This window comes from Lissotriton helveticus, chromosome 7 (genome assembly GCF_964261635.1).
Source record: "Lissotriton helveticus chromosome 7, aLisHel1.1, whole genome shotgun sequence".
In the NCBI taxonomy this organism is placed as follows: domain Eukaryota; kingdom Metazoa; phylum Chordata; class Amphibia; order Caudata; family Salamandridae; genus Lissotriton; species Lissotriton helveticus.
Window position 1 is genome coordinate 676,820,101 of NC_136068.1, and position 15,066 is coordinate 676,835,166.

The 15,066-nt window shown below is 47.6% G+C and overlaps 1 protein-coding gene across 2 annotated transcripts in view; it reads right to left on the reverse strand.

Annotated features, from left to right (window-relative positions):
- Positions 1-6,232: 6,232 nt before the first annotated feature.
- PCYOX1L (prenylcysteine oxidase 1 like) overlaps positions 6,233-15,066 on the reverse strand; it is a 154,709-nt gene continuing 145,875 nt past the window's right edge. For both annotated transcript variants that reach the window (XM_078652982.1, XM_078652983.1), the window contains exon 6: positions 6,233-7,674. In XM_078652982.1, the coding sequence (XP_078509108.1) occupies positions 7,016-7,674 (659 nt within the window). In that variant the 3' untranslated portion in view covers positions 6,233-7,015. The remainder of the gene's footprint in view (positions 7,675-15,066) is intronic.

A 15,066-nucleotide genomic window follows, 5' to 3' on the forward strand; every position in this document is an offset into this window, starting at 1 on the left:
GCCCTCCTAACGTCCAATGTATGGAGCATTCTTTCCGCTACTGTTTGTGGGTTTTGAAAGAATGCGGGCAGGTTAATAGTTTGGTTGATATGAAACTGTGACACCACTTTCGGAAGGAATTTGGGGTTAGTGCGTAGTACTACCCTGTTTGAATGAATCTGTATGAATGGCTCCTGGATTGTGAGCGCTTGCAGCTCACTAACACGCCTGAGCGATGTAATAGCAATGAGAAAAGCCACTTTCCATGTCAGGAACTGAATTTCGCAGGAGTGCAGTGGCTCAAAAGGTGGGTCCATCAGCCTAGTGAGGACCACATTGAGGTTCCACACTGGAGCTGGTGGTGTTCTCGGAGGAATGACTCGTTTCAGTCCCTCCAGGAAGGCTTTAATGGCAGGCACCCTGAAAACAGAGAGATGCTGCCTGTTCTGGAGATAAGCCGCTATGGCGGATAAGTGTATCCGAATGGAAGCGTACGCTAGATTGCATTTGTAAAGATGTAACAAATAGCAGATGATGTTAGGAATGGATGCATCCAGCGAGTTGATATTGTGTTCTGTACAGTAAATGACAAACCGCTTCCATTTTGCTGCATAGCAAGCTCTGGTAGTGGGCTTTCTCGCCTCTCGTATGATATCCATGCATTCAGGAGGCAGGTTGAGGTAGCCAAACTCTAGGACCTCAGGAGCCAGATCGCCAGGTTGAGCTGTTGCGGATCTGGATGCTGAATGTCGCCATGGCTCTGCGTCAAGAGGCTTGGAGAGAGATGCAGCCTTTGATGCGGTACCACGGAAAGTTCTAGAAACGTGGTGTACCATGGTTGGCGTGCCCACGTTGGAGCAACTAGGATGAGCGTCATCGAGTGTTGCTTTAGCTTTCTTGCCACCAGCGGAATGAGAGGCGCTGGGGGAAAAGCGTACGCAAATCTGTTTGACCAGTTCATCCATATCGCATTCCCTTGCGATTCTGGGTGAGGGAACCTGGCGGCAAAGCTTTGGCATTTTGCGTTTTCCCTTGTGGCAAACAGGTCTATCTCTGGATGACCCCATTGCTGGAAGTACGGGTGGAGTACTGATGGATGTATCTCCCACTCGTGCATTTGATGGCTGTATCTGCTGAGCAGATCCGCCATCTGATTGTCCTTGCCCGGGAGGTGTTCTGCCATGAGGAAAATGTTCCTCTGAATGGCCCACTTCCACATGCTCTGAGCCAGATGAGACAGCTGTGGCGAGTGAGTACCTCCCTGCTTCTGGATGTAGTACATGGCTGTCATGTTGTCCGTCCGGATCAACACGACCTTGTTGCACAGATGTACTTTGAAGGACTTGAGCGCCATGAAGATTGCCATCAATTCCAGGTAGTTGATGTGCAACTTCTGTTGCTGAGTTGTCCACAGTCCCTGCACCGTGTAGTGGAGCACATGAGCTCCCCACCCTTGGAGAGATGCGTCCGTTGTTAGGATAATCTGTGGCACAGGCTCTTGGAACGGTCGTCCCTTGCAAAGGTTGTGTGGATTCCACCAATGCAGAGAGTTGTATGCCCGACCGGTCACCAACACTAGGTCTGTCAGTTGTCCCCGAGCTTGTGTCCACTAATTTGCTAAGCATTCTTGGAGCGGACGCATATGCAACCTTGCGTGCGGGACTATGAAGATGCAGGAGGCCATCATGCCTATCAACTGCATGAACACTCTCGCTGGTAGTGAGTGTTGCGGTCTGAACCTCTGGATCAGCGACTGAATGTTGTCGATCCTGACCGGGTTTGGCTGAGCCATAGCAGTCAGGGTATTTATTGTTGCGCCCAGATACTGCCGCACATGGGCTGGTTGAAGGTGCGACTTTGGGTAGTTCAGCGAGAACCCCAGACTGTGAAGGAGGCGAATGGTGTGGGACATGTCTGCGGCGCACTTCCGTTCCGACTTTGCTTGAACGAGCCAGTCGTCTAGGTAAGGGTAGACATGTATGTTCTGTCTCCTGAGGTGCGCCGCAACTGTCGCCAGACACTTTGTAAACACTCTGGGGGCAGTGGTCACTCCGAAGGGTAGGACTTTGAACTGATAATGCCTGTTGTGGATGGTGAACCTGAGGTTTTTTCTGTGGGATGGGTGGAGTGGTATGTGAAAATAAGCATCCTTGAGGTCCAAGGTTGCTAGGAAGTCCCCTTGGTTTAGCAGGGGAAGAATCTGTTGCAGTGTAAGTATGTGAACGTGTTCTGACAGTATATACAGGTTGAGGGGGCGTAGATCCAGAATGGGTCTGAGGGATCCGTCCTTCTTTGGCATAAGGAAGTACAGGGAATAGACCCCTGTGCCTTCCTCCTCCACTGGTACGAGCTCGATTGCGCCTTTTTGCAGCATCACCACTACTTCCTGCTGCAATAAGTGCAAGTGCTCTGCCGACATAGGACGTTGTCTTGGGGGAATGTTGGGTGGAGTGGAGGTCAACTCCAAACAATAACCATACTGGATAAGCTGTCTTACCCACCTGTCTGTGGTGATGGATGTCCAGACTGGCAGGAACTGCTGGAGTCTCCCCCCGACAGGTGTTGGATGGTCGGGGGGCAGTGACAGAGAGTCACTGTTTGTTGGCGGCAGAAGAACGGGAGTTGTTGTTTCCTCTGCCTCTGCCCTTGGCACTATTACCTCTGTAACCTCCTCTGCCCTGTTTGGGGTACGAGGATTGTGCGCCACCTTTCGTGAATTGTGTCTGTTGACCCAAGTGTCCTCTGGTAACAGCGCGTGCACCTGAGCGATGAAAAGTGCTCCCCCTGAACTGTTGAGACTGAAGCGCCCCCATGGACTTAGCTGTCACATTGTCCTTTTTAATTTTTTCGAGGGTGGTGTCAACATCTGGGCCAAACAGTCTGTCAGGATTAACGGGCTGGTTGAGTATTGTTGTTTGAATGTCAGGCTTAAAGCCTGATATGCGAAGCCATGCCTGTCGCCTTAACATGACGCTAGTGTTAATCGCCCTAGCCGCTGTATCAGCCACATCAAGTGCACACTTTATTGCAACGTTTGAAATGAGCTTTCCCTCCTGTATGAGCATTTCGGCTCCCTCCTTAAACTGATCAGGTAGGTGTTGAAGGAGCTGCTCTAGGGTGTCGTAATGCGCCCTATCATATAGTGCCAATAGTGCCTGTGTGTTTGATATACGCCAGATATTGGCAGCCTGCGCAGCCACCCTTTTGCCAGATGCCTCAAGCACTTTCGACTCCTTGTCTGGGGGAGGAGCTTCACCCGTTGTCTGGGAGTTCGCCCTTTTGCGGGCATTGGCGACCACCAGCGAGTCCGGAGGCAACTGTCCCCGAATATATGCAGGGTCCCCAGGTGCCGGTCTGTATTTCTTTTCGATACGTGGGTTCACCACTCTCGCCCTGGTAGGTTCCTTAAAGATCTCTGGGGCATGCTTAAGGACACCTTTTAGCATAGGAAGTGTCTTAACTGTTCTCTCTGAGACAGAGAAAGAGTCAAACAAAAAATCTTTTTCCACCGGGTCAGCATGCATGTCCACATCATGATTCGCAGCTGCCCGCTCTATCAAGGCATTAAATGCCGCTGAATCCTCAGTTGGGGATGTACGTGCACCAAAACCCTGTGGGTCCTGTACCACCTGATGGCCTCCCTGGTCACCAGTGTCGTCATATGAGTCCTGTTGTACATCAGGGTCATTGTCAGCTGGGAAATTGTACTGTTCATCCTGGTTATCGTCCTCTCCCCCTGACTGGTTGGGGGAAGGTGATGGACTCCTCCTTGGTGGAGGCTGAATAGGTTCAACAAGGGCAGGAATGTCCTGTGCCGGCCTTGTCTTTTTCAGTGGAATGACATAGGATTCCAATGGTTGGGAAGTGATCTTTCGTTTATAGAGGGTCAATTTCCCGGTGTCGGCATCGATGTAATGCTCAGAGTGTTCTTCTGAGGCTTGATGCCGATCCAATCGGCCACTTGGTGTCGAAGGTTCTGACGTTTCAGTGATCTTCGGCACCGATTTGGGTGCAAATGCCTTCGGTGCCACCTTCGGCGGCAGAGTGTAGAGAAGCTTGGTTGAAGTCTTCGCAGGTGCGTCCACCGGTTTCGGACCCGACGGCGTGTGAGTTGTCGACGTCGAAGCCTTCTCCGGAATACGTTTGAGGGAGTCAGTGACCTGCTTTGTGAATGAAGCAGAGGGTTTGGTAACCGATGCCCCATGTCTGCCATTATCGGAGGACCTCGGTGGCGACGAGTTGGCCTCCGACGAATCTTCGGCTGCAACGGTCCGTGCCCCCGTTGTAGGCTTAGGCGCCGATGCCGTTGCTTTAGATTTGGTGTCTTTGTGCCGATGCGCAGTGCCTCCGGACTTCTGGTCGTGGTCCTGTGGTGACTTTGCTTCGACAGCTTTAGTGGACTTTGCCGGCGTAACCGTGCCCGACACGTGCTGGGCGACCTTCTTCGAGGACGAGTCCTTGGCCACCTTCTGCGGCGCTGTCGACTCGACAGCTTTCTTCGACTTCGGAGGGCCGGAGGGCGACGGAGTCGAGGAGGGAGCAGGCTTTTTTTATTTTTGATGGTACGTCGGCCATTTTAGGTGTTGTCGAATCCGAAGGTTTCGGTTTCGTTTTCGATGGGACGTCGGCCATCTTTGGTGCCGTCGATTCCGAAGGTTTTGGTTTCGATATGCGCAATGGCGTTTCCGCTGGTGTGTCCGCGGCCGGGCCAGAAGGCGGGGCCGGGGATAGCGGTTCAGGGTCATGGGTAAGGCCGAGTGGCGATCCCGTGACCTGCGGCTGAATCCTGTAACTTTCGGGGCATAGCTCTTCCTCCGAGCTATCTTCCGTGGCCCCATAAACTTCTTCGTCGTCCCCTACCTCCTCGACGTATTCAAGGTCTCGGCTCTGTCCTTCGACGTGTTCTTCGGGATCGGCCTCGACCTCCGTCGACGGTGGTGAAATCTGAAGATGATGGCTTCGGCCTTCTTCTGCGGGGTCGTCGAATATGTCGTCGGGTGCCGGAGCCGCTCGCCGGGCCTCGAGGCGCGCCGCGCGCCGAAGCTTGAGCGTTTTCTTTGACCTGAACTTTGAGCAGGCCATGCAGTTGTCCTCGTTGTGGTCCGGCGAGAGGCATTTGTTACAGACTGGATGCACGTCGATATGTGGGTACTTGGACCCACAGACGGGGCAGAACTTGAACGGACTCCGTTCCATGGTAAGATTGTCGGTGTCTTGCTGCGACGAGAGGGCCTCGATGTCCGAAGAGTTACTTGACTCTGCAGAATTCCGACCCGAAGAGTCGGATGAAGCCCGAGACCGCACGCGAACAATACCGACGCAGGTACGAAGGCCTTTTGGCCTTAAATAAGTACTTTTTTTCGATTCCGACAAGGAGACGTCGAAACCACATCCGAACCCAATGGCGGGAAAAAACAATCTGGGGATGGAGTCGATGCCCATGCGCACTGTAGTCCAGGGGAGGAGCCACCTATCTTGTGATACTTCGAAGACTCTTCCAGGACAACAATGTGCAATCATCCGGACCCAACACTAGGCGGCGATCTATGCAATAGATATGAATTTAGCAGCCCACATGCCTCGAACCTTTATCTTTCTACTACTTTTATACTTTCAACTATTACTCACTAACTACCAAGGAGATTGTTCCACCCCCGCCCCCGGACAAATCTCTGTTTACACTGCATTTCTACATCATGTGATAATCAATGCATACACTTTGTTTGAATTATGTTATATTTTTCTTACAAATCTTTGGTCTATAGTGAATAACGCGGATTCACGCTCACTGAGCAGCCACTTGTACGTGACATATGCGTTACAGGAAAAAAAGAAGAAATCTTTTTCTTCTCCCTCTCCATATTCGATTTCTACAGCTTTATTGTTTATACATGGTTTGCTTTGTTTTGTTTTCACCATATTAAATTCAACGTATTAGTTTTCTCTCATTGTGTCAAGAGCTCAGACCACCCTCAAGCCCAGTACATAAAATTCCACACCACAAATATAGAAATAATATTCCTATTCTTTTCCACCTTGTCATTAAAGGGCTCATCCGCTTTACATCTTCAAAATGTTTTCACATCACTAAAGTGGAGCTCTCCTTTGATTATTTTAATAGGATAGTGTCCCGGGTAGAAGAAAGAGGCGCTTTATATAATATATGCCGTACCTTACTAAAGCTTTCAATCAGAAACAAAACACTATTGCAGAAAAATTAATTATGCATTGGAATAAAAAACAGCAAGAACACTTTTGTAGATAGGTGCAAAGTTTATTCCTATGATTTTTAATTTCCGCTCACATCCACACCAAATCTGTCATTTCTTAGCATGGGGCGTTTGTGCTTCAAAATTGATTTCATCCATAGTTTTTAGTTTAGAGCCATATAAAAGGGCATCATTTTAAAAAATCTGTGACGTGGTCACTTGTAGCCAAGTCATATCCATTAGTCGAGCTACGTTACTACCGCCATCTTGCTCAGGCAGATTTTCTGTAAACCAATTCAGGGCAAGAAAGCTCAGAAAGAGAATGTCCTGCCTGTCAGTGGGGTGTCTGGTTGAGCAGGTAGAAAGTATAGGTGCACCCACGGTTTAACATCCAATTGAGAAGTCAGTGCATGCCTCATTTGAATAGGTCTTCAGGAAATCCCACCAAAGCAACAGGGCGGCAAATAACTGAATGGTGAGGATTAATCTCCATCTCCTCCACGGAGCAAAAAAAAAAAAAAGGTTTTCCTGGTGGGATTGTTGGTGGGGTCATCTTCAGCGCGAGATGAAAATCAGCATGAAGTTTCTCTTATTAACAAAAAGGCAATAGCTGCTTTACATAATATTTTACAGATGGCATCCAATCCCAAATACCATGTATGCCAATTTTTATCCATGCCGACATCCAAAGCTGAATAAGGCATCCAAAGGATAATAAATAAATACAGTTCTGAGAACATCTTACCATCTCAGCTTGCTTCCTAGCAGTAGCCGCAGACCTTGCTCCTCCACCCGCACCCCCTCCCATTTCCCCCCAAACCCCAAGGTCACAGCTCAGTCTTCACTTTCTGCATCAGGTCCTTCTGGTCTATCTTGTCCTGGTGTTGGAACCACCGGTTGTAGGCAAGCAGAGCCACATTCTTGGCAGCCACTGCGCTCATTTCCAGGGAGCTCGCCGCCCATTCTATGCCGCTGAGGTAGAAAAGGTTGTCATGGAGCACAATGGGCGGAAGAGCCTTGGATGAGCCGTACTCTGGGTACGCTGGCCAACTGGTGACTTGCACGGAGTAATATGAGCGGAAGAGCGTCTTGAGGTGCTCTTTCTCTAGCGGCCCTTGCGACAGCACCTTCCAGACAGCCGCCTCCTGTGGTTGCTTCCTACGGAAGCTGGTGGACACGTTGACGGGGCAAATGTTATCCAGGCTGTTGAAGAAGAGGCTGGGGTTATCTGTGGCAAGGATGCTGGCAAATGGGAAGAGCTTTGGGTCAGGGAAACCAAAATAGGAGGAATTGAGGTAGCCATGGACGACGGACGACACAGCGTGATGGTAGGAGCCCAGGACCTCGCCAATGGGAGGCTCAAAGTTTCGGAAGGTGATGTTCCTCTGCTCTTTGTGGAGTGGAGTGGCAATGATAACCATGTCATAGAAATCTGAGGCCTGCTCGTCATCACTTTGGTGCTTGACTTGGTACAGGACTTTCCCCTCTGCAAGGAGACAATAAAAGACAAGGCAACAGAGTGAGAGAGCACCCTTCACTGATGACTTTACAATAACAGTGTCAATAACAGGGACCCTCCACCGCTAACCTGTTACAGCGCTACCCTGTCACAGCGTTCAGTGCTGAAGGCCACATTTGTAGTTTACATCCAGTTCTGAATGAAGACAGGCTGTCATTTATTTTACTTTTTTATTTCACGTGATTATATAGCATAACTCCAAGATAGGCGTCAGTGGGCTTTACAGAAGACAACAAGTAGAGACTGGGTCTCAAAATAGAAATGTGAACGAAGAAATACAATCAACTCAGTGTATGACAAGGTTTAAATACTGAGCTACATAGAGGAGCTGAAGGTTCCACTGCGAGAGATGAGAAGGCAAAATGGTAAGAGATAACATAACTTTGAAGGAATCCGGGGTTTAGAAAAGTGAATTCGCAGAAAATCAAGTTGAGACCAAAGGAAGCATAAGGCAAGACAAAACAGAGCGAGTGAAGGTAGGGAGAAAGAAAAGATGAGGGAAATAGAGCAGAAGAGGGATAAGTGGGGAGCTTGGAGAGTAAGCAAACAAAGACAATGGAATATTAAAAATCAAGATTCATGGACAGTCTAAAAAATAGGCTTTTAATTTCCAACTGAGTTTCAGCAGGTCATTGTGCCTTCAGTTATCTTCAGGTAGAGCTCTTGGAGGGGGGCTGCACCCGGAAAGGGCTGGTTGTCAGGGTAGTGTGACCTTGACTTCTTTGTGTCGAGTCTGAAAACCTCTGATCCGGAGACTTTTACTTCCTATGAAGATTTGTAAGGTGGAAGTCAGACTTCTGAAGGACTGCACTATTCTGAAGGCCACATTTGTTGTCATGTGAACCAAAACGTCAGGCAATTTATCCTGCTCTTGGACACTCGAAACGGGGAACAGCCTTTACAATGCGGGTATTACCACGCGCTGCCATTACTACGCTGCTTTTACAACGCAAGTCGTTTCAACGACTTGCGCTGGAGGGCGTGTTGGCAAAGGAATAGTTTAATTTTCTATTCCAACACCTTCCCTACTGTCAACGTGGGCTGGAGCTGGAATAGAAAATTAAACTATTCCACTATCCAGCCCTTACAGCGCAAGTCGTTGTAACGACTTGCGTTGTAAAAACAGCGTTGTAATGGCACACGTGGTAATAGCCCGCGTTGTAGTGACATACATCCCTGGAAACTAAACAAAGTCAGATTGTCGAGATATTCAAATGAGAAACACTAGTAGAGATCTCCTATCACCAGAATCATGTGGGATGGATGAGAACTACTAGACACTTTACACGTGATACCGCTTTGCAAAAGAATCACTGGCAAGCTTCACTCCCTCTTCATGGACTATCCAAATAGGCACTGCTCTAACAACGTGTACGAAACACAGACATTATCGTTTTCCTTGCACATTAAGCAGCTCACGTCCTTATGTAGTGTAGTAACTCCAGATGCTGCCACAAATTCACATGGGTGTAGGCGGTAGATTAATACTTTGCAGCGGTCTTTGCTGAGCCAGCTGCTCACTGAAGTGTCCTGCAGCCCGACAGCAGCACAACACAGCAGAGGGTTTAAGCGCCAAGTAAACCGTGAAGTTGGAAAGCTTGCACTCCTGCCGCCAGGCTGTCCCAACTGTGTGCGTGTGAATGAAGCTTGAACTGTAGCAGTAAATAGTTATCTGTTTTGTGGGAGTGACACATGAAAAAAATCTGTCCAGTAAATAAAAGCCAGGCCTTCTGGCTTTGACAGTACTGATTTCTTTCCAGATAAATATTTCCTAGACCTTCTGCTGCAACTCCGACGTGTCCCTCACTCTAGGTCCGCTAGTGGTGTCCTGGGATTATACCCCACTGACGCCACAATGTCCTGCAATCGAATGATTTCTCCTCAATAAGGACTATGCCTCAATTCACCTACCCGAACTATCAGAATTCTCGCCTCATCCCGGATTCCCAATTACCTACTTATTGGAACAGATACGGACTCCGCCTTGCAGCTCCCACAGACCGCCTGGCCCTGCGCAGTCTCCAGCTTGCCATTAAATGAACGGCGCCTCTACCCTGCTGGGATTCTGGGCGCTGCTCCCTGTCCTACCTCACTCTACTGTCTGGTCTTCTTTTGTTTATCAATTATTTTATTGGCATAAATTAAGTAGCAAAAACATAGCAAATGTAATGGCATGAAAGTCCAGCATAAATCCATAGTAAGATTCGATACCAATGCTGTTTGCGATACATGTACCCAGGGCTTTAAGTGGGATGAAAAAACTGGGGGGGGTCTCTCAAAGGGGTTTGGTCAATGTAATTAAGGGTGTGGCTTACATACACGTAATCTAAAAAAATCTGCGTTTAGCACAGTGTGCCACCCGACTTGTATTTTGCTGTTCCTGTCATTGCGTCCAGATAAATGATACAAAAAGTACACGTCAGGACTATTGGCTTTGCCAATGGTTGTTAGTTGCATAAGATAAATAAGCAGCAACTATGGCTTGTATATAATATTGAAAACTCTTCCACTTAAAGCCCTGGTGGTGACACCACGACAATGTTGCTGCTCCAGAAATTCAACAAGCATTTACAATGCAACGGTCTCGCCTTTGCAAAAGTTAGAGCTATTGGCATTGTAAATGACAATTTTTTTTTTATGTGTTGGTTTTGAAAACAGATAAATAAATGGCATTGTCGTTTACAATGCCATCCAAACAAACAACGAATTGCAGTAGGAATCAACAGTTGCACTACCCTAATATATACACGAAAGTCAAAGCAAAACCTTATTTGCCATAGTTGCCCACCTCTTAGGTCCACTGCTAGAGAACCCTAATTATACAAACAAAATAGAGAACATAGAGGCAACAATATAGAATACAGTGCATGAATCAAGTAGTTTTCCAAAACGTGTTCATATATGTTCACCAAAAAAGTAGCGGTCCTTCAAATTGTTCTTCAAATATTTTTATTGCAGTCTTCAAACAATATCTTGACAGAAATGACAGCCAACGCGTTTCGCCCAGATTGGGCTTTCTCAGGGCAAAAAAAGTTTTTGAACACCAGCGGCACTTCAGTACGATGCCACAAGTATGGCGGACCTGATTCTTTAGTGCCGAATTAAAGCTCCAATACGTATGATGGTCAGGTCTCAGTGAGTAATGCACTAATTTCCGGGTGGACACTATGATAGGTGTCCCTGAATGTGACAAGTTATAATGCGGAGCAAAATGAAGCCATCCAGCACCCGGTTCCGTTTCTTCGTAAGTGTCAGTCTTGCTAAGAAAACACGCGAAAAGGTGGTGGATGTGGTGGTGGATGTGGCGGTGGTGGTGGATGAGGTGGTGGATGTGGTGGTGGTGGTGGATGTGGTGGATATGGTGGTGGTGGTGGATGTGGTGGTGGATTTGGTGGTGGTGGATGTGGTGGTGGAAGCGGTGGTGGAAGCCGTGGTGGATGTGGTGGTGGATGTGGTGGTGGATGTGGTGGTGGTGGTGGATGTGGTGGATATGGTGGTGGTGGTGGATGTGGTGGTGGATGTGGTGGTGGTGGATGTGGTGGTGGAAGCGGTGGTGGAAGTGGTGGTGGATGTGGTGGTGGATGTGGATGTGCTGGTGGTGGATGGTGTGGATGTGGTGGTGGGTGTGGATGTGGTGGTGGATGTGGATGTGGTGGTGGATGTGGATGTGGTGGTGGATGTGGATGTGGTGGATATGGTGGTGGAGGATGTGGTGATGGATATGGTGGTGGTGGTGGATATGGTGGTGGTGGATGTAGTGGTGGTGAATTTGGTGGATGTGGTGGTGGTGGATGTGGTGGTGGATGTGGTGGTGGATGTGGCGGTGGTGGTGGATGTGGTGGTGGTGGATGTGGTGGTGGTGGATGTGGTGGATGTGGTGGTGGATATGGTGGTGGTGGATATGGTGGTGGATATGGTGGTGGTGGATGTAGTGGTGGTGGATGTAGTGGTGGTGGATGTGGTGGTGGTGAATGTGGTGGTGGTGGATGTGGTGGTGGTGGTGGATGTGGTGGTGGTGGATGTGGTGGTGGATGTGGTGGTGGGTGTGGGGATGGTGGGTGTGGTGTGTGTTTAAAGAAGATGTTCTCGTTGGACAGACGGTGCCACCTGCTCGGTTGACGGGGTGCCTTCCTGCGAACATACCCCAAACCTGGCAATACCACCAGAGCTGAAATCACCCCCGTGGTAAACTGTCGAGCAATCAATCACCCGAGACAAGCATAACTGAAACCCTTCAACCTGTCATTTTCATCGTACGCTAATTCGAGCGTGCAAAGGGCTGCCCACCAAGGGGTCGAGACAATAAAACTATAAACGCATGCAGAGCTTCTGTGATCATTCTAGACTTGTGCGATGTTCACACATTCACAGTTAAGTAAAAGAATCCCCTAGTCGGGTCTCTATAGTCAGTCATCCAATGTAAAATGTGCTCAGATCCTTATCTGTTTTTTTTTCACCCATTTGTTCATCTTTGCTTAAAGTATTGGAAAGCTGCACGAGACAGCCATGCACAGCGCAAAAAACGGTTGCTAACAGCTACAATATGTTGGATACCTTTTTTCTCCTGGCCCTGTTCAGTGACTTCCTCGGCTGCAGTTTCCATGGCTGGCTTCATCCCATCCACCAAAAACGCACAGCCTTTTATCTCTAAGCCCGTCTTTTTCAGATTGACTTCCCCGACTTCCTGCTGGGATAAAAGGTTCCTTATCTTCTTTATGGGGCCAACTGGACCCATAAAGAAGATAAGAAAGCTTTTATGCCAGCAGTAAGTCGGGGGAGTCAATCTGAAAAAGACGGGGCTTAAAGAGAAAGAAGAACGTCACTAGGACCTCTTCTCCAATGGCTGGCCACCGTTTAGGAGGCCAGCCAATGGAGAAGAGGGGAGGGGCTTAACCCTCGCTAGTGAAGTTCTCCTTAAAACATAAAATCTCGCGAGCTCGACTGCGCATGTGCGCAGTAGCCATGCGAGACCAAAAAAGAGAAGGGAAATCCAGAGAGAAAATGACTCTCTTTAAAGGATTTCCCTTCCCCTACAAACCAGACGCACATCGATGTGCCTGCTGTCACTGCATTCCGGGGGGAAAAAACGGACCGCCTGTGCCAGGGCACAAAACAGAGCCAGATAGAGACCCGTATCGAGGCCCCCTTAAAAAACTGCTGGTGCTCAAACCCGGTGAGATCCGGCCCACTTAAAGCCCATCATGTACCAATACCAAATATTACTAAAATATTAAAAAGGCAGAGAGAGGATGGAAAGGAGTGAGAAAATAGGCCATAGATATAGAGAAGGAAAAAGAAGGGGGGGAAAACGAAACTAAACTACAAAGCAGGGTAAAGAGGACAGGGAAATGGATCATTCAGACCAAGCCTAAGTATAGATCTCCAAACCACCCCTCCCTCCAGCAACACAAACATTCTAGCTCACCAAAACCATAGAGGTGATGGGGCCGGGGTGGCGATCTTCCACATCAAAATTATTCTATCATTTTGAAATTCGACTTTACATCAGCGATCGCTCAAGCACCTTGTCCAAGCCTATCTTTAGGCTTTCAGGAGAAAATACAGCCAGGAAACTGTGGAAACTAGAATCTTTGGGTAAAAAATGTAGCTCTTAAGAAAACGTGTAGGTGCGGAGATTAAACCATGTAATTATATAATAAAGGAATGCGATGATTTTTATTTCTTCTGTCATAAACGTTGACAAAATACTAACATCGGGAGGCACTTCATCGGCCCCCGAGAACAAAGTATATACATGGGACCCTTGCGCCATCTGCTGTTAGAGTTCTGTAATTGCAGCGGCAATTAAAACGTACCTAACCTTCATTCACGTTCATCTGCGGCGTCATAGGCGCTGGCAGCGAGGGTGCAAGGATGATACAGCTAAGGTGGATTGAGGAGGTCGTTCACCTAATGGAATTTACTGCACAGAACCAAGACTCATGGGAGCACTGGCTTGCAGTGTAAATTAATAGCAGAGGTTGACACAACTTTGAAGAGGTTATAAAAAGTACAAACCGCATTTCCAGTGTTGCTCATAACATTATCTCCTCTCTAGATCCCCACTAACCTCCACAACAGCCATATATGTCAACTTCCAGCTGCTACTATGTATGGAATGAATCTTCACAATAATCCCCACGTATTAGTTGGTCACAATATCTTTAGTTTGCTGATGCTCCAAAAAATGGCTGTTGGGTGACAGGATTCACCACTGGTTAGGTTTCACTTGAGCTGTGCTTGATAAATCTATTGTTTTTAATATAAACTTAAAAGGACTTGCATCCTGCCTTCTCCCTTTCCTGGATTCTCATTGGTTCCTGCGTGTACCACTTACCTTTCCTCCATTTCTATCGGCTGTAGCATATTTTCCTGCATTTACTAATGTTTGTTCCTGTCTGCTTCTCTTATCAGTTTCCCGCTGCCAAAATACTGTTAAGTCCGCATTGGTGGAATTATATTTTAATCCATTTTTGCCTTTTACTCTTGCAGCAAATGTATATAACAATTTATCACCCGGAGACATTCAGTGACTTGCATAGAATCACACGTTGTTGCGCGGCGCCGCTGAGACTCAAACCGGGATCCCGAGGTCTTGAATCAGAGGCTCTGGTTTCTGTGCCATATCCTCTTCACTCTTGTGTTATCTGTCCTTCTCCTGGACGGTGATTTATGAAAACAGCTCTTTATTCATTATATACGCAAAACCGATGCAATACCAAGGTTTGTTTTTTGTTGTCAGGGTGTTGGGCAAATAAAAGACCAATTTTCCTCCTGACTTCTAAAGAAGAGCACAGTGATCATGGGCAAAGCTGAACTTTCTTAGTATTTCATTTGCTGTGTTTACTCATTAAAAAAAAAACAACAACAAAAAACGCTAGGAGACAAAATGCCTCTTCCCACTATGTTCCTAAAACCATGCTTTAAAAATTACCCTGAACTTAAAAAACATTGTTTTACTCACTTTTCTTTCTATCAAATGATCCTCTACTTACTGCCCAACCTCTGCACGCCTCTCAAGTATAGCTTAATTTAAGTTGCATTAATCTTTGCCTTATTCGCTATTGCATTTCTGCACACTTTCACACTTCATTGCATAGATCTCAACACCCCTCCTTGAAATCATATCTATGCAAACTACCAATACTTAATTACCTCTTCCCTACCCATTCACCCCACCAATGTGCACAAACTCATATACCCCTGCCAACCAAGACTCCTAACTCCTATCCATTCAATCTGCTACAGAAAACTGGAGTGAATGCACATAATGTTTTCCTTGAAGGCTCAAGACTAAACACCAGTAACCAACAACCAAATATCCACTGGCTTAACCACTAAGCTTGGATTCCGGGGTAA